This window comes from Mesoplodon mirus, assembly GCF_964341445.2.
Source record: "Mesoplodon mirus genome assembly, chromosome: 8".
NCBI classification, from domain to species: domain Eukaryota; kingdom Metazoa; phylum Chordata; class Mammalia; order Artiodactyla; family Ziphiidae; genus Mesoplodon; species Mesoplodon mirus.
In genome coordinates this window covers 89341600-89361442 of record NC_138984.1, presented here as the reverse complement: position 1 = coordinate 89361442, position 19843 = coordinate 89341600, and the positions used below count along the sequence as shown (strand labels likewise).

At 40.4% G+C, this 19843-nt stretch overlaps 1 protein-coding gene across 4 annotated transcripts in view; it reads left to right on the top strand.

The window, feature by feature from the left end:
- The first annotated feature begins 1184 nt into the window (after positions 1–1184).
- The window catches only part of ATF2 (activating transcription factor 2), an 86333-nt gene continuing 67674 nt past the window's right edge, over positions 1185–19843 (top strand). The window contains exons 1-3 of one of the 4 annotated variants that reach the window (XM_082630157.1): positions 1185–1346; positions 9802–9902; positions 17186–17260. In XM_082630157.1, the coding sequence (XP_082486283.1) occupies positions 17229–17260 (32 nt within the window). In that variant the 5' untranslated portion in view covers positions 1185–1346; positions 9802–9902; positions 17186–17228. Of the gene's footprint in view, positions 1347–9801; positions 9903–17185; positions 17261–19843 lie in introns of those variants that run through there. The other 3 variants (XM_082630155.1, XM_082630156.1, XM_082630158.1) reach the window with 3 other exon arrangements.

Here is a 19843-nt window from a genome sequence, read left to right as displayed (position 1 = left end):
ATTTTCAGTACTTCTCTTTGTAGGAATGTATCTGTGTCAACTGAAGAGCAGTAAATACGGTCGTTTTTTGTCCTTTATGTTAATCAAATGATTACCTCCTCCCCCCTTCTTTTTAAACAGCTACTTTCAAAGCTTGACGGATATTTCCTAGGCATTGCATCGGCCTGTTAAGCAGTAGGACAGTATTATGGAGAGTGCTATTTCTACGCCGTATTAATTTGGTGTCCTTTGGTCCTCTCAAGTGTTAGTACGGAGTTGTTGATGTTTTAAAGGTTTGGAATTATCTCTACTAAAATTGATATATTTTTATCTATAACTGCTAAGTAAAGGAAAATTGATAAAATAGGATACACCATAATATGGAGGATTTTCCTCTTGCACTGTTTTGTTAGGGAGATATAGTGGAAGGCACTGTATTTCCTTTTAGTAAGTTACTTAGAACATAATTATATGCTAACATCATACACTGTACTGGGCGCTAAGAGCCGGAGGAATCAGTTCCAGCTACAGCTTAGTAAAATTCGAACAAACGCTATTCATGGTAAAGGCTTTTTCATTTATTTCGGAACTGACATCTTGCTTCCCCGTTTCAGGCGCGTAGGGGGCTTAGGGGGTAATTTCCAGCAAACTCCGCGTCTTCTAAACCGAAGCTCTCCTCAGGCTTCAGTGCAGCCGGAAGGTGGGTTTCGGTGCGCGCCTCCCTACGCTTTACCCTTCTTCCTACCAAGGGCCGGGAAGTGACAGCAACGGAAATACCAGGTTTCCGGAGCTGGGCTCAGAGGATTCCTCCTGCTTTCTCTCCTGCCACCGGCAGCCTTCCCAGAGTTCACCTTTCCTCCCTGCACACCATCAACCTCCTCACGCGACCTCAACATCCACCTGCTCCAGCGCCCTACACTCGCGCCCACCTCCAGCCGGCTGCCAATCAGCCTTCCGCAGCTTCCGGTTGCAGAGACACCACTCTTCAACTCCCTGGTCCCGCCCCCTCCAGAACTGCTTCCCGCCCTTCGGGTTCTGTATCCAATAACCAGCGCCCGAGTATTCTTTGGTTCCCGCCCCCTTCCTTAAGCCTGACTGAACCACCTGATCCGGAGGCGCTCTGTCAGAAGGAAGACAAGAAGGGGCGTGTGCGTGGAGAGGAGGGGCGCGAGAAGAAAGGAGGGATGCCGGGAGTGGGGCGGAGAGAAGGGTTGTCAGTCCGATCTCGCGAGAGAGGACGGAAGCCTGTGGGAGCCCGTGGCCTTTAAAGTGCGGTTCAGTCCTTTCCTCCAGGGGTGGTTTGTAAACACCGCTGAGCTCGGGTCTCCCCAGCGACCGAAAGAAGCATGAACTAGTGACCTGGAAAGGTGAGTAGTGATGAGGAGAGGGCCGCAGGACTGGAGACTGTAGGGATACGGAGAAAGAAGGCACTAACATGGCGACGTCGCTCACCATAGTCCCCACCCCCCGCTTCCCATCACCTCGGGCGCTCCTGCCCGTGCCTAGCCCTCGGGGCGGCTGTGGCTGTGCTGCAGCTTTAGCGGCTCGCGCGGCGTCGGCTTCGGGAGCCCGGCCGAACAGGCCGGACCGTTAGGTAACTGGCATTTGTTGTTCCGGCCCCTCCCCGCTCGCGCGCTTTCCTGACGAGGAGGAAAAAGGAATAACGGCTCCTCTTAGACCCCTCCCCCTGCTATGTCGTCCCCTTGTCTGGTCAGTTTGGAGATCTCTGGGGCACACGTCGGATTTGCCGAGGGTGCAGGGAGAGCCCCCTTCAGTCCTTGGGTTGAGCAGGAAGAGGGCCGGCTCTGGTCTCCCCACTCAGTGGTTGGGGACTGTGTGTGGTGGTGGCGAGGGGGAGGATCAGGAGGCGCGGCCGAAAACAGGGTCAGGGTCTCTGGCTGCGGTGGGAGCTGATGGAACAAATGGTATGCAGAACCTGGGAGCTGGAAGTCTCGGCCTTTTCTGTCCTTTCTGCCCCTTCACACTCCCGCCACCCCCCGCTTTTTCCAGATGGGGCGGGGCTGAGGTGCGGGTGCAGATTGATTCTGGTATTTTACTCCCCCCCCTTTTTTTTTATAACCTTCCTGGGTGGACTGCAAACGTTCTGTAGGGAAATCACCTGTGCTTTTTTTTTTTTAATTGATGTCTGAGGACCAGGGCCGAGAGTGTGTTTTCTGTGTTCGCTGGTTGAACTGACGCTAGAAGGAGGCAGAGGACGGAAGAGATGGGAACTATTTTTGTGCCTTTAAGTGGTATAAAATTGTCTTTGTTTAATGAAGAGTTTTAAAACTGGTCAGGCCAAGAGCAAAACTATTGTGAGTATTTTGGAGTAAAAGGGGTTACTCCTGATGGACCTTAGGCCTGTTGACTAATCCGTAAATTATTATGTGAAAGTTACAATTTCTTAGGAATTTAAAATTTTGGAGACAGTAACAGTAAATAAATTTAATGTATATATTTGAAATCAGAACAAAAACTGTTCCTCTGAGCACGTTTTTTGTCCTATCTGAAGAAATTTATAACCATTGTCAGTAATAGTCTTTCTAGGCATAATCGGAAAGCCTATATCCTTGGTCTGTTGTACCAAAACTGTGAAGGTGAGAAGCTTGTTAAAAAGTCATCCGAGTAGAGTTAAGTGCCCTGAAAGACAAATGCAATAGCAGTGATATTTTGTAATTAAAATTAAATTTGTTACAGTGACTTGAAAAATCCACTATAAACACTGTTTTCAAAACTAAAGGAACATCATTGTAAAGTGCGTTCAAAAATAGAGATGCCCTTCTTCAGATCAAGAAACAAAAAAGTTCATGGGTCTTTAAGGTCATTGATGATTGAATCCTAATCTTTGTAAAATAATTTGTAAGAATATTCCAGATTTACAGTGCTGTGTATGCTCTCTCCTAAGACGTGTTTAATCTTGTTCTGAGAGGATGCTACTGCCATTAAGTTTTTAATTATTTAAACTATAATATTGTAATTTAGAACATAGGTGTTTGTTTTTTATTGATTTGTTTATTTATTTATTTATTTTTGGCTGCGTTGGGTCTTAATGCTGCACGCGGGCTTTCTCTAGTTGCTGAGAGCGGGCGCTACTCTGCGGGGCGCGGGCTTCTCATTGCAGTGACTTCTCTTGTTGCAGAGGACGGGCTCTAGGCACGCGGGCTTCAGTAGTTGTGGCACGTGGGCTCAGTAGTTGTGTCGCATGGAATTAGTTGGTCCCCGGCATGTGAGATCTTCTCAGACCAGGGCTTGAACCCGTGTCCCCTGCATTGGCAGGCAGATTCTTAACCACTGCGCCACCAGCCAAGTCCCTAAAATTGCCTCAATTTTAAAGGTCCAACAGGAAAATAACTTTCAGTTTCTGCCTGTTTTAACATTGAATTAAGCATCTCTGTGCATAAATCTTTTATTTTGAATTGTTTCTGTAGATACCAATCTCAAATGAGATTCTAGGTCAAAGGATATAAATGTTTCTACAGTTGCCAAATTTTTGCCTCACCAAAGAGTTGAGCAAGTTTACACTGTCATCAGAATGTTACTGCATCAACTTTGTCATAATTTTACCAACTTTGGAGTTGTGCTTATTAAAAAAAGTAGGATTACTTAACTAGGAATTATTAATGTAAGTGACATAAAACTTCTGAAGAAGTTTCATTTAGTTGACTATATCAGTGTGTAGTTATTTGTCTGCCAGTGATCTGTGTGCTGGGACAGATATGTATATTTCATATTTTCTGTCATTTCACTGATTTTATTTCTCTTAAAGATTACTGAAACTTTTGACATCCTAGTAGCAATAATCCTTAAATTTTCTGCAGTTTTACATAGTTTACACATTGGATGTCTTATGCTAGTTCGTTTTAATATAAGAGCTTCTTTCTGAACTATACATTTGTGAATTATTAAACTTCATAGTGACATTCCATATAGGTAACCCTTCAAATAAAGAATGTGTATGTTACAGCCAAATTGACTGTGTTTTTGTTTCCTCGGTATTATCTTCTGGCTCATTGTAAGTATATAATCAATGTCTTAGGGTAGTTACTAATCAGGTTGTCATGAGCCTACCACTTATTATCTGTGTCACCTTGGGCAAATGTAACTTCTTTGTGCCTCAGTTTCCTTATCTTTAAAGATAATACTTAACTCATAGCCTTGTTGTGAACATTCAAATATTTAATGTATATACAATGCTTGAAACAGTGTCAGGAACTTAATGAGTACTCAGTATATGGTATGGTAAGTATAATTGTTAAAGTTCATTAAAAAATAATAATAATCCATCACAACCCCAACAGGCATGCATGTGGTGTGGCTTGAAGACAGTACAGCAGTCATCTATTTGGTAGCTTTCGCAATAATGTTGAGTTTTCCCTAGGAACTTACAATTTGTGGTGGAACTTATAATACTACCTTAGAATTTTCATAAATCCATGTGAGAGAATAGCTTGTATTTTTTGTTCCATATACATCCCTTCTTCCCAAGTGAGACTTTGTCTATATAAAACTCGTGCAGTATAGCATATGCACATTTTGAGATGGTAAAGTCATGATACTGTGATTTGCATGCAATCCAGTTGTCATTTTCTTCTGCTCCACCAATCCCACTATAACCATTTCTGTGAGACCTTTCATTTCTTCCTCTCTAGAGTGGAAGAGATGACTAAGTTAAAACATCACACTTCTAATGTTCTTTTGATTTCTTTGCTAATTATTTAGTATAAGTGTAGCATCATTTCTCAGTCACGGTGTTGAGAGTCACTAGTATCTTTTATCGTTGTGCGGTAGGTTTTAATGATTGTTGAAGTGTGGATGTTGGATTGACGGTTACTTCTGAGGTAATATCTCTTTCATTTACCGGAACTTTGATGTCCTTTGCATGGTGTGGGGGGAGGTAAGCTTAGTAGTGTTGTAATGGGAATTGTACATAATCTGTATCTTATTTGTGCTCTCTTCATAATGAGAAATTATTGATGTACTCCTAAGCGGTGATTATGAATTATTGTAATTCTTGGTGAGCTGTGAGTTTCTATTTTACTTTTACAAAGACAAGTTTTTAGTGAGGAAAAGCAATGATCATTAGGTACATTTTATACATCTACCTTGGGCAAAATTAATGCTATGGACATTATTTTGTATAGCTGATATGATTACCAAATCTAAGATGATGTTATTAGTAAAAACTTTCATTAGCAGTATTCATATTCATAACCATTAATCTGTAAATTCTTTGTATTTATATATTTCTAATGTCTGTTGTAATTTTAAACTATAAAACAAGAACTTGCTTACCTTAATTCACCTAGGAATTAAAGGTCTGGGAATAATCAAGACTCACTTGAAAAAATGAAGTTTGACTTAAAAATTGGACTACTGATATTATTAAATAATATTTTGAGATATTGGGCTGATTTCACTATTCACATACAGTCATCCCTTGGTATCTGTGGGGTTCGGTTCCAGGATCCACTGCAGATACCAAAATCTGTTGATGCTCAAGTCCCTTATATAAAATGGCATTGTATTTGCATATAACCTAAGTACATCCTCCCGTATTCTTTAAATCGTCTCTACATTACTTATGTTACCTAATACAATGTAAATGCTTTGTAAATAGTTGCCAGGCAGGAGGCAAATACAAGATTTGCGTTTTGGAACTTTCTGGAATTTCTTCCCTCCCAAATTTTTTTTTTTTTTTTTTTTTTTTTTTTGTGGTACGCGGGCCTCTCACCGCTGCGGCCTCTCCCGCTGCAGAGCACAGGCTCCGGACGCACAGGCTCAGCGGCCATGGCTCACGGGCCCAGCCGCTCCGCGGCATGTGGGATCTTCCCGGACCGGGGCACGAACCCGTGCCCCCTGCATCGGCAGGCGGACTCTCAACCACTGCGCCACCAGGGAAGCCCCCCGCCCCCAAATATTTTTGATCTGAGGTTTGTTGAATCCGGAGGGCCAACTGCACTCATAATGTACTTTCATGAATACAGTATTGAGAAAAGTCTGTGATGCTCTTCATGTATCCCATCAACTTTGAGGAATTTCATCAAAACTTTGGTATATTCTTGGGAGTTGTGATATGTATGAAGAACATCTGTCGTGTCTCCTATGAGTAGTAAACAATTAAAAACTGCTGCTTTCCTCATTAAAGCGGAACTTATATTTTTCTCACTTCGTTACATTGATGAAGTAAAACATTATGTACCAAATAACCTTATGGGATAACATCAAATTCATGGGTTAAAGATTAATTTAAAAATCTTCTGTCTAAAAGTTAAACTATGTAGTTCTCAGCTTCTGGCTTTAAAAATAAAGAAGGTAGTAAGATTTAGATTAATTAAGTATTAGGAAAATGTACACTTAAAGTCAAAATACAGTAAAACTTCTAATAAACTGAATAGATAGTATATGAGTACCATGCACTGTACTTGATATATTTTACATATACAGTATTGTTTTCTATTATTATTTTTTAATTATTACTTTTTGTGTGTGGTGTACGCGGGCCTCCCACTGCTGTGGCCTCTCCCGTTGCGGAGCACAGGCTCCGGACGCGCAGGCTCAGCGGCCATGGCTCACGGGCCCAGCTGCTCCGCGGCATGTGGGATCTTCCCGGACCGGGGCACGAACCCGTGCCCCCTGCATCGGCAGGCGGACTCTCAACCACTGCGCCACCAGGGAAGCCCTCAATTATTATTTTTGACAATCCTGACTGCGCCACCAGGGAAGCCCTCAATTATTATTTTTGACAATCCTGAAACTAGTATATTTTTTCTTCCTGGAGAGGATAGGAGTGAAATCATACCATTAAAATTTTTCCTAATTTAGAAACTCAAAGGGGAATGAATTCCTACTAGCTTATAGCTACAGGTTTTCAACTTCTTAGGTTTAAGTTCGTTATTATGACCATATTGCTGTTCCTAGTGTGAGCTCTAGGATCATTTCTTGGCATTTTGTGACACTTACCAAGATATGAGACGGAAATTAGAGCACAGAGAAAACTCTGAATCTGTGTGGTTCCTTGGGCTACAAGCCTGTCCTCCTGAGTACATTAGCATTTTTGCTTACTTTATTTTCTATTCCTGTTTCACAAATCACTACATACTTTGCATCATAAAACAACCCAAATTTATCTCATAGTTTTTGTTTGTCAGAAGTCCAGGTGGGCTCAGCTGGGCCCACTACATAGGGTCTTACAAAGCCAAAATCAGTATGTTAGCAGAGCTGCATTCTTTTTTTCTATTTGGAGTCTCTGAGGAAGAATCCATTTCCCAGTTCATTTAGATTGTTGACTGCATACAGTTTTAAGACTGAGGTCCCTCTTTACTTGCTGTCAGCCAGGGCTAGTCTTCACTCATAGAAGCTGAAATGCTTTCACTGCTGCTCCCTCCAGTAATGGCAGGTAAAGTCTCTCTCATGCTTATCTCTGACTTCTGCTACTGCCAAAATCTCTCTGACAGAGAAAGTTCTTCACTCTTAATGGCTCATGTGATTAGACTGGGCCATCTGGATAACCCAGGATAATCTTCCTATTTTAGAATCTGTAATGATTTTTACATATGCAAAGTCCATTTTGCTATGTAACATAACCTATTTGTAAGTTCCAGGGATTGGGGTATGGACATCTTTGGGGCGCCATTCTGCCTAATACACTCATATATGTACTCCTGAAAAGAAATTTGATAAACTGTGTACTCTTGCACATTTCTAAGTTGATTCCTAAAATATTTCTTCATAAGTTTAGATAGTTGAAAAAAATATAATTTCTGGCTTTTCAAGATATTGACACCATTCTTTTATAAGTACAGTTGATCCTTGAACAGCACGGGTTTGAACTGCATGGATCCACTTATATGTGGATTATTTTCAGTAATAAGTACAATTATCCCACAGAGCCATTTGTCCTTTGAATTGCTGCTCCATTCATAGTCCCAAATTTACATTTGTCTAGCTAAATATCCTGTTCTGGTCCCTTTTCCTTTAAGGAACAGTCTGTATATAAAACAATTTCGTTGCTGATTTTGAAATGAGAGTCCTTATAGCTTTTGGTATTTGCATCAAAAGTTTTAAACATATTAAGGCTGTTTTGGCCAACCTTATTCAAGGTAAAGTGCAACCCTTCTTTTCAACAGTCTGTGCAATAAGGAAATCTCCAAGTTCATACTTGGCCCTCATGCATGGGAGCTCAGCCCTCAGGTAAGGGAAGGTCAACTTTCACTTTAACATCTTGCTCCTGGGATCGCTGCCTTTTCCTAATGCAATTGGTAACTGAACTTTCTGCCAAGTTCTTACCCAGTCTCACCTTAGGCACTCCATTACTTACCTAACGGTCCCATGTAATCATTCCTAAGTTTTGTGGACTGCCTAGTGAGTTTATCCTCCTAAACTACAACTATTTAGGTTGTTGCTTTACTCTTATATTGTTACTCTGGTCTTCAGATAGTTTTCCTTCTTACTCTGTCACCTACAGATTGGTCTTGCATATTTAGAGAAGTCCTTATTAACATTGGTCATGCTCCTTGGCCACTGGCAGAAGTTTCTACCTTTGAAAGCTCCCTTCAGTGGACTGATAAGACATCTCTACAAGGTATCCAATCATCTTACGTTTTAGAATGAGCTGCATATGATGACAGAAACAACTAATTGTCCACCAATATTCATTCTCTTCTTTTTCCATATTGTAGATGCTCCAGGTTTTTTTTTCTAAGCATGTGGTGAAATACATCATCTTCCTTGCTAGCTATGGCCATGTGATTTAAGTTCTGGCCAGAATAGAAGTTTCCTGTAAGATTTCTGAAGTGTCCTTAAAGGGAGGCTATCTCTCATCTCACCATTTTCCTTCCTGCTATTGATGTGATGGCTAGACCTTGAGCAGTTATTTTAAACCGTGAAGGGGACGCCACATGTTGAGGATGGCAGAACAACGAAACAGAAGGAACCTGGTTTTCCAGTGATCACGGTTCTGGACTGCCTGTGTTCTTGTGAGAGAAATAAACTTCTGACTCATTTAAGCCATTATTATTTTGAGTTTTCTCACTCACAGCTGAACCTAATCCTAACTGATACAGGCATAAAAAAGTCACTTCCAAATAAGAAGCACATAAACACTTGTGTGAAGCACACTGGCACAAGAAGAACCATTAGCCTCCACTCTTAAGAATTTTGATGCTCAAGATTCAGCACTGCTGTTTCACGGATCAGCTGTGACTACCTCTTCCTTCTGTTATATTAAAAAGTTTTATTTTTCTCTTTTCACCAAGATTCCATTGCCATGCTTCCATCTTTGAAACTGTTACACATCTGATAGGTGGCAGTGTGCCAGGAGTTATGGGAGGCCACAAGGTAAACATCTTCCTGGAGCATTAAAGATTTTGCAAGGAACCTTAATTTTTTTATACTAAAAATAATGGTATAGAAGGCAAAATACACATACATTTTAAAATATAAAATAAACATTTACAAATTTTTGTAGTGGAGTTATTTATTTACTTATTTTTGGCTGTGTTGGGTCTTCGTTGCTGCGCCTGGGCTTTCTCTGGTTGCGTTCATTGCAGTGCGTGGACTTCTCATTGCCATGGCTTCTCTCGTTGCAGAGCACGGGCTCTAGGCGTGTGGGTTTCAGTAGTTGCGGCAGGCGGGCTCAGTAGTTGTGGCACCCGGGCTTCGTTGCTCCACTGCATGTGGGATCTTCCCGGACCAGGGATCAAACCCGTGTCCCCTGCATTGGCTGGCGTATTCTTAACCACTGCGCCACCAGGGAAGTTCCTGGAGTTATTTAGATTTTGCAGAGTAATGAGTTTGCTCTTTTCTGCCTCTCCTTTGCCCTAGGGATACTTAGATGGAAACTTGAGAAGCACCGCTTACTTGATTAGAGTTGAGGGATTCCTGGCAGAAGAGTTAATAAAGCTCATGGCCCACCAGCTAGAAAGGTAAGAAATTTTAAGCTTTTGCTGCAAAAGTGGTCTTTTATTTTGTGATTGTCTCTCAAATATTATTAAGTTCAAGAGGTGTTTCCAGACGGTAGTCCTCAGAATGCTAGTTGTCCTACCATATTGATAGTGTTTAGTAAAAAAAATTCCTAAGGTTCAGCGAATTTGGAAATATCCTTTTGGAGCTACAGTGCATATCAGCATGTAAAATCACACTGAAGACTTTACGTAAAAGTATGTAATTTTGTTTAACCCAGAGGGTCCTAAACTTGTCTGACTAGGGAGCCCTCTGTAGCAAAGAGTTACAATATGAAAGTCCCAACTCTCCTAGGATTTTGTAAGGATAGTAACAGGAGTTAATCCTACCCTCTTGCGTGTGCTCGATAAATATTTATTGACTGAATAAGTAAATGAGACATCCGAATTTCAGGGTAGGGGGATAGTGGATGGAGGAAGATCAGAGGTGAGTGGTATTAACTAAAAAAGGAATAGATGAGTGGGAAGTAAGAGCACTCTAGGCTGAGAGAGGGAGCTGCCTAACTACAGTCAAGGGGATCAAGGGATCATTAAGACTGGGGTGGGTGGCAGAGGTGAGTCCACGCAAGGGTCTGCAGACAGTGTTAAGGATTAGAGACCTTATCATAAGAACATTTTTTTCCATAACTTGTCCTTTCCTCTCATTTTGACTGGCACTGCTTGAGTATAAACCATCATTCTCTTTCCTGAATCTGGTAGTAACGTGTACTGGTTTTCTTATGCCTAGTGTTACTCTCACCAATCCATCCTCCACACTTCCATTAGAGATGTTGCAAAAATGCCCCTTTGATGATCTAATTCACCTATTTAAAATCTTTCCATTTTTTACAGCAGGATTAAGCAAACTTTTTCTTTAAAGAGGCAGATAAGAAGATTTTTAGGCTTTATGGGGGTCACATATAGTCTCTGTTGCTTCTTCTTCCCTACCCACTGACCATTTAAAAAATGGAAAAACTTTCTTAGCTCAACATTTTGGTGCAGGACCATAGTTTATAACCTCAGGGTGCGGGTGGGATGGGGGAGTGAGGTTGGACTCCAGACTCCTTACTGGGGTATTAAAGGCCCTTTGAGATATGCTTCCTTCTCTGGCCTCACCTCTCTTCCCGTCAATCATATATCCCATGCTTTAGCCGTCAGAAGTTCTTAGAGGTCCTTCAGTGTACTCTGCTTTACTGTGCTTCTACATGCTGTCTCCTCTGCCCAAAACATCATCTCTTATTTCTTTGAGAAGACTAAGCCCAGGCATTACTTCCTTCAGTACCCTTCACAGACCCTCTCTTCAGGGTTGGCTAGGTACTAGTCTTAGTTAGGGGGTAGAAAATCAGATAAATTCAACCTAAAAAAAAAGCTCATAATCAGGATACAGAAGATTCTCACATGACCCAATCACAGAAAGCATAGTCAGGCATTGCAGAAACTTCTTTCCTTCATCTTAGCTACATGGTTTCTCGTCCCTGTTTTTCTGTGCCTACTCCATTCTGGCTTTCATTAATTTTTTTAAAAATTAATTAATGTATTTACTTTTGGCTGCATTGGGTCTTCGTTGCTGGGCGCGGGCTTTCTTTAGTTGTGTCGAGCAGGGGCTACTCTTCGTTGCGGTGCGCAGGCTTCTCATTGCGGTGGCTTCTCTTATTGTGGAGCATGGGCTCTAGGTTTGCAGGCTTCAGTAGTTGTGGCTCACGGGCTCTAGAGTGCAGGCTCAGTAGATGTGGTGCACGGGCTTAGTTGCTCCGCGGCAGTGGGATCTTCCTGGACCAGGGATCGAACCCACGTCCCCTGCATTGGCAGGCAGATTTTTAACCACTGCACCACCAGCGAAGTCCCTCATTAATTTATCATATGAACATGGCAGAAAATGTCTACCAGTCCTGAGTATGATTTTGAATGTCTAGTGTATACCTCTGTTTGGCTGATTTATTATTATTTTTTTTCTTTTTACACATTTCCTGAAGAGGTAATCTGATTGGCTTGACTGTTCAGGTGTCTCCTCTGGTTCACCTGTAACAGGTATGTCAGGCCATGGAAATACAGGATTGCCCTTTGCTGGCAGTCTGGCTCTAAGAGGGGATTATGGGTGCAGAGGAGAGATGACCAGCTCCAGTATACCCTTTATTCCCCTATGTTCCCATAGCGCTTGTGTATATCTATTATTATATGTATATCACTGAATTAGTATTACTATTTTCACTTATTTGTTTTCCTTACTAATCTGATTTTGAGGTCAGGGACCATCTTATCCTTAATGTAGTATCGGGTACAAAATAGTCAAATGTCTTCCAAATAAATTTCATAAAATAAATTATTTGTATTAGAAATGTTTGGGAATTCTGTACATTGTGTGTAACATTTAGTAAAATCCATATTTTAGAAATCTGCTTTGAAACTTAAGTACATGCTTTAAATGTAAGAGGTTACAGCATTTGTAGTTCTATAACTAACTAGAAGATCAAATTCACATTTTAGACTCTAGTGATTTCTGAAATTAGTCACCAGAAATTGTTTCATTTCCCCCCACCCCTATTTTCAAAGATTCATTTACTCACACTATTTTCTTTTTTTTGGTGGATGGGGGGATTAAAATACCAGCTGTAATATATTGTTAAATGAAAAAGCAAAATTCATAACAGCATGTATAGTATGCCACAATTTGTATAAAAGTGTGATATACACTTATATAACATACTTTAAATACATGGATTATCTCTGGAAAAATACATAGTAACTGGTAAGAGAGGTTATCTTTGGAAATTGGGACTGAGGTCAGGGGTGGGAAAAAAAAAGGAGACTTACTTTATACTGTATATCCTTTTGTACTGTTTGATTTTTACCAGGGGCGTGTGCTTTTGTCCAAAAATGATTTATATGTTAAAAATTTTAAAAGAATAAAAATAGATACCAGCTTTATTGCTGATAGGTCTGGACTGGAGAACATGTTTTGGACCTAAGCCTGAAATGAACTTTTACCCCAAGTGTAAAGACAGTGGATGCCCCACCCCAGAGGGTTAGGGAGGTCTACAGATTAGATGTTTACCCAGCCATGTAGTGAAGGACTGTAGTCTTTCCCTTACCTCTCTGTGAGAAATGAACTCAGGAGCCAAGAGGGCCCTAAGTTACATATCCATAATAACCCTTTTCTCAAGTTCACCAGGTTATTTCTCCTCCTATTTGGGAGACTGAATGAGTGGATAGTGGAGATGGGCAGAAATTTTCTTCCAAATATTTTTGAGAGTCACAAGTCCTTCGTTTCTTGGTCAGGAACATGGAGAGAGGCAGAGGATAGATCCTATCATACCTTTGGACATTTTTGTCCACATTGTCAACACCCAAGACAGACAGGGCTTGGCTGTCCCCTTCGGGGGAGACCAGCAGTATCTTAGGAATGTCCTGCTCCCACTTGACTCACACTATTTTCTGTGAAGTGAATTGGTTTCCTTCTTACTTGTTTTTGATGAGATGTAAGAAAAGCAGATATTTTAATCAGCTGCATCATTTGAATGATACAATTCAAAATGGCATGGGAATAGTGATACTACAGCCTAAAGGATTGTCTATTTTGCTTAATAGGTTTAACTCACATTTCAGATTTTAAACAAGGGAGTTACCTATAGGACAAATAATTGTCTAACACTACCCTTTGAGTCTTTATTCCGATACAGAAATTGTTCTACTAAGTTTGCTCTTAACTTTTCAGTACAGAACATAGTTTTTCTGTTGACATCTCTCTCTCTCTCTCTTTTTTTTTTTTTTTGGCCACGTGGTGAGGTATACAGGATCCTAGTTCCCCGACCAGGGATTGAACCCGTGCCCCCTGCATTGGGAGCACAGAGTCTTAACCACTGGATCACCAGGGAAGTCCCTGTTCTTTGACATCTCATAACATGAAGGTTATAAACTGGAAGCAAGCAGAGAATTGTTAGAGAATCTGTGTATTTTAGTATTTTTCTCAAAACTACTGCTGAAAACTACATGATACTAATCATGTAATGGTTATATATTGAATTATTACAGTGCATGTTATTTATATATAATTTAAATTCCTTCTGTAAGTTTTTTTTTAATTAATTTATTTTTTGGCTGCATTGGGTCTTCGTCGCGCGCAGGCTTTCTCTAGTTGTGGCGAGCGGGGCTACTCTTCGTTGTGGTGCACAGGCTCTAGGCACGTGGGCTTCAGTAGTTGTGGCGCACGGGCTTAGTTGCTCCGTGGCATGTGGGATCTTCCCAGACCAGGGCTCGAACCCGTGTTCCCTGCATTGGCAGGTGGATTCTTAACCACTGTGCCACCAGCGAAGTCCCTCCTTCTGTAAGTTTTTCCTTTTTTATTTTTAAGTTTTTTAGTCCAGAACCTTTTTAAGAGTAAGTTGCTAGCGTGATGTCCCATTCGCCCAAATACTTTACTTTCTACAATAAGACACTCTCCTCCAAACCCATAATACAACCATGAAAATCAAGAAATTAACTTTAGGGGCTTCCCTGGTGGCGCAGTGGTTGGGAGTCCGCCTGCTGATGCAGGGGACACGGGTTTGTGCCCCCGTCCGGGAGGATCCCACGTGCCGTGGAGCGGCTGGGCCCATGAGCCATGGCCGCTGGGCCTGCGCGTCCGGAGCCTGTGCTCCGCAGCGGGGGAGGCCACAGCAGTGGGAGGCCCGCGTATCGCAAAAAAAAAAAAAAAAAGAAATTAACTTTGAAATATTGCTACCATCTAATCTGCAGATTACATTTAAGTTTTGCCAGTTATTCCAATAATGTCTGTCCTTTATCGCAAAAGGATTCAGTCTAGAATCTCATGTTGCAGTTAGTTATCATGTCTCATTGGTCTTGTTCAGTCTGAAGCAGTTCCTCGATCTTTCCTTGACTTTGATGACTTGGACACTTTTGAAGATTATGGCCCAGTTATTTGAGGAGTTTACCTCAATTTGGTGTTGTGTAATATTTCTTCATGATTAGACTCAGGTTATGTATCTTTGGCATGACTGTTATGAAAGTGATGCTGTGTCCTCCTCATTGCAACCGAAGGGTTGCAGTGATACTGATATTGATTTTCCTTATGTTTAGTGTTGTTAACTTGGATCACTTGAGTAAAGTGATATTTGCCAGGCTTTTGTACTGTATATTACTCTTTTGCCTTTAGTAATTAAAATGTATTTTATAGGGAGATACTTTGAGAGGATGTAAACATCTTGTCTTATCAAATTTTCATTTCTACATTGGTATGTATCTTTTATATCAGCTTAATGGAATCCTATTTTATTCACAGTATGATCTGTTACTATCATTTATTTTGGATCTCAAATTGTCTGAGATTTGGCCACTTTCTGGCTAAATCCATAAGTCCTTCTTTACTTTCTTTGACTTATATTTACAGACCTCAGCTAGGTATTAGGAAATAGTATAAGGAATGGGAATTTTTATTGGTTGGCTAGGAAATAGTCTAGTTCCTAAACTGTAGGAAAGGAACTATAGAAGTTCCTTACTGCAGGTAAGGAACACCTTTTGTAGAAGAATGGGACAATAGTAGTCAGGGGGATGTGGAAAAGATCAGAGAGGAGGATACGAAGGGTTAATTCCCTCAAAGCTCTTCTAGAACTATCGGATTGGTCCCTGCACTACCTGTATATTTTTATTTATTTATTTATTTATATTTTTGTTGATTGATTGATTGATTGTGGTACTCATGCCTCCCACCGTTGTGGCCTCTCCCGTTGCAGAGCACAGGCTCCGGGCACGCAGGCTCAGCGGCCATGGCTCACGGGCCCAGCCGCTCCACGGCATGTGGGATCTTCCTGGACCAGGGCACACACCCCACCCATGTCCCCTGCATCAGTAGGCAGACTCTCAACCACTGTGCCACTAGGGAAGCCCCTACCTGTATATTTTTAATATTTTAACTGTTATTCTTACCAAATTGAATTGAAATTATATTTCTGTATTCTTTCCTCTGCTTGACTGAAAGTTTCTCAAAGTGGAGGAACTGTTTGTTTTGGTTTGGTTTGGTTTTGGACTGTTTGTTTTTTCACCTTTGTGTCTTGCCATGAGTTTGGTGTTTAAATGTTTCTTGAACTTAACTGAGTTTAAATATTGCTTTGATTTTTCAAAGCAATATGAACTGCATTTATTAGTTTTAGACGTTTTTTGAGTTAGATAACTTAAACTAAATTTATCTGACTTTTTCATATCATACGGCTGTTTATTCGTTCTTTAATATTTAATGAGTAAATGCTACTATAAGCTAGGCACTGTTTCAGGTAGTTAACCCAAAGATAAGTTTCTTGTCTTCATTGAGTTCACATTCTACTGGTAATGACTGAAGCATAACTCTTATAGGTTTCCTTTGGATTATTCTAGTGTTTTTTCCCCTCTTCTCACAGGCAACATGGTAAAGTTGAATGTGAATGATGAAATGTAACCTTACCAGATAAATAGAAGTTTTGCCTGGGACCAGGAAAAGAACTTTCTTCTTCCTTTCTCCTATATCAGACCATCTTTGACTCCAGGACTCAGAACTGTAGCTATTTACACATTTCCCCATAGGAATTACCCAATTTTCCTGAGCAGGACATTCTTGACACCACATTTATAAGCAAAATTATGTAAAATAAAAATTTTCTATGTGTACCATTGGCTTATTTGGATAAGCATATAGTTAACTCTGTTTGCCACTACATGGGGTTTCAGTGAATGTAATGCAGGAGTAGCAGAGTTTAAAGATGAGCCACTGACCCTCATAGTTTAAACATAGTTTAAGTATGTTGTACTTGTCCTTAAGCTAATGTCAAATAAGTAAGCTATAAAGTTAGGGAAGAGGGAACTTCTTATAAAGATCAACTATCATTACATTTTGGGACAAATAGTGATGAATTAGGCTGAGAACCAGACCATCACTGACTACATTTTTTAAAACTTAAAGCTTTCTGAATAGATATTTTGAAATACTAGATCTCATCTTTTCATCAGACGTCAAAAGTCAGAATTTTCACTCTTTTGATTACTGCTCTTCAACCACAGCCCTAAAGGCGAAGTTAAATGTTTCTCTTTTACCCTCTTTGTGGTGGAGTTGTTTAAGGCATTTATATGGGTGTTCATATTTTAGGAGCAGTGCTCTATTCTAAAGATTCTTAATAGTGAGTGGGTTTGGGGATGACAGTGGTGTTACAAAGAGTGTAATTATTTGAGTGCTTTTATTGTTTTACTGTGTTTCAAGAAATGTTTCAAAGCTATATTTAACAGTGTGAAACCACTTCATTTTTCAGTATCCTTGCCATGAAAAAGAGGACGTGATAAGTTGTACAACTTATGAAATTCAAGTTACATGTGAATTCTGCCAGGTGTGTATGCAATATTTGCTATTTTGTGCTTTTTTCATATTTTAGATTATAAAAATTCTCATAGGTTATTTCTAGATAAATATTTCAAGTGTTTTTCATAAATAAGAAAATACTTATTTAGTATATAGTTTAGCTACTACTTCTATTGTATTTTAAAATTATCAAATAGAGCATCAAAATACACTTAACTATGACAAGCATAAGCATATTTTAGGGTTTTGATTTCTCCTAAAATGAGTTCCAAATAATACTAGTCCCATGAGATGTTCTGTGAAAAAGGTTCAAATAGAAAATGGATGTGGCAAAAATGCTGTATTCTAGGTGCTCTTCTTTCTGGTCATTTCTCTTGAACATATAAAGTCTGAAAAGTCCTGCCCCCAAAAAACAGTATTCTAGCCTTTCCCAAATTTGGCCATAATAGTGATTGTCATCTCTGTTCCTGAAGAGAAACTTATTTCCGAAAGGTTAACAAACTAGTGTTGAAAAAGAAACAATGTTACAGAATTTTTAGTTGTCAAGTATAGTTGTTATATGTAATTTCTATGAAGAAAGCAAAAACAAAAACCTACAAGTTATCGGAAGGAATAATTGGAAACTTTAAGTCTATATCAAAAAGTAGGAAAATAATCTTGACTCAAAAATGTCTTTTTGTAGTTGTTTGGTTCAAATCAGGATCCAAGAAAGTCCCCATGTTGCATTTTGTTTAGTATGTTTATTAGACCTCTTTTAATCTAAAACAGTTCCCCTCTACCTCCTCTTTTCTTTAGTTCCCCATGACGTTTGTTTCTTGAAGAAACCAGGTCTTTTGTCCTGTAGAATTTGGCTAATTCCAGCTTGGTGATGTTGTTTGACATGTTTTTCTTTTTTTTTTTTTAGGTTAGAAGATTCTTTTTAAATTTTATTTATTTATTTTTTATACAGCAGGTTCTTATTAGTTATCTGTTTTATACATATTACTGTATACATGTCAATCCCGGTCTCCCAATTCATCCCACCCCCACCCCCACTTTCCCCTCTTGGTGTCCATACGTTTGTTCTGTACATCTGTGTCTCTGTTTTTGCCTTACAACCCAGTTCATCTGTACCATTTTTTCTGGATTCCACATATAATATGCGTTAATATACGGTATTTGTTTTTCTCTTTCTGACTTACTTCACTCTGTATGACAGTCTCTAGGTCTGTCCACATCTCTACAAATGACCCAATTTTGTTACTTTTTATGGCTAAGTAGTACTCCATCGTATATATGTACCACGTCTTCTTTATCCATTTGTCTGTCGATGGGCATTTAGGTTGCTTCCATGACCTGGCTATTGTAAATAGTGCTGCAGTGAACATTGGGGTGCATGTGTCTTTTTTTTTTTTTTTTTTTTTGCAATACTCGGTCTCTCACTGCTGTGGCCTCTCCCGTTGCGGAGCACAGGCTCTGGATGCGCAGGCCCAGTGGCCATGGCTCACGGGCCCAGCTGCTCCGCAGCATGTGGGATCCTCCCAGACCAGGGCACGAACCCGTGTCCCCTGCATCAGCAGGTGGACTCTCAACCACTGCGCCACCTGGGAAGCCCGCATGTGTCTTTTTTTTTTTTTTTTTTTTTTTTGCAGTACGCTGGCCTCTCACTGCTGTGGCCTCTCCCATTGCGGAGCACAGGCTCTGGATGCACAGGCTCAGCGGCCATGGCTCACGGGCCTAGCCGCTCCGCGGCATGTGGGATCTTCCCGGACCGGGGCACGAACCCGTGTCCCCTGCATCGGCAGGTGGACTCTCAACCACTGTGCCACCAGGGAAGCCCCCGCATGTGTCTTTTTGAATTGCAGTTTTCTCTGGTTATATGCCCAGTACTGGGATTACTGGGTCATATGGTAATTCTATTTTTAGTTTTTTAAGGAATCTCCATACTGTTCTTCATAGTGGCTGTATCAATTTACATTCCCACCAGCAGTGCAAGAGGGTTCCCTTTTCTCCACACCCTCTCCAGCATTTGTTGTTTGTAGATTTCCTGATGATGCCCATTCTGACTGGTGTGAGGTGATACCTCATTGTAGTTTTGATTTGCATTTCTCTAATAATTAGTAATGTTGAGCAGCTTTTCATGCGCCTCTTGGCTATCTGTATTTCTTCTTTGGAGAGATGTCTATTTAGGTCTTCTGCCCATTTTTTGATTGGGCTGTTTGTTTTTTTAATATTGAGCTGCATGAGCTGTTTATATATTTTGGAGATTAATCCTTTGTCCATTGATTCGTTTGCAAATATTTTTCCCATTCTGAGGGTTGTCTTTTCGTTTTGTTTATAGTCTCCTTTGCTGTGCAAAAGCTCTTAAGTTTCATTAGGTCCCATTTGTTTATTTTTGTTGTTATTTCCATTACTGTAGGAGGTGGATCAAAAAAGATCTTGCTGTGATTTATGTCAAAGAGTGTTCTTCCTATGTTTTCCTCTAAGAGTTTTATAGTGTCCGGTCTTACATTTAGGTCTTGAATCCAATTTGAGTTTATTTTGGTGTATGGTGTTAGGGAGTGTTCTAATTTCATTCTTTTACATGTACCTGTCCAGTTTTCCCAGCACCACTTGTTGAAGAGACTGTCTT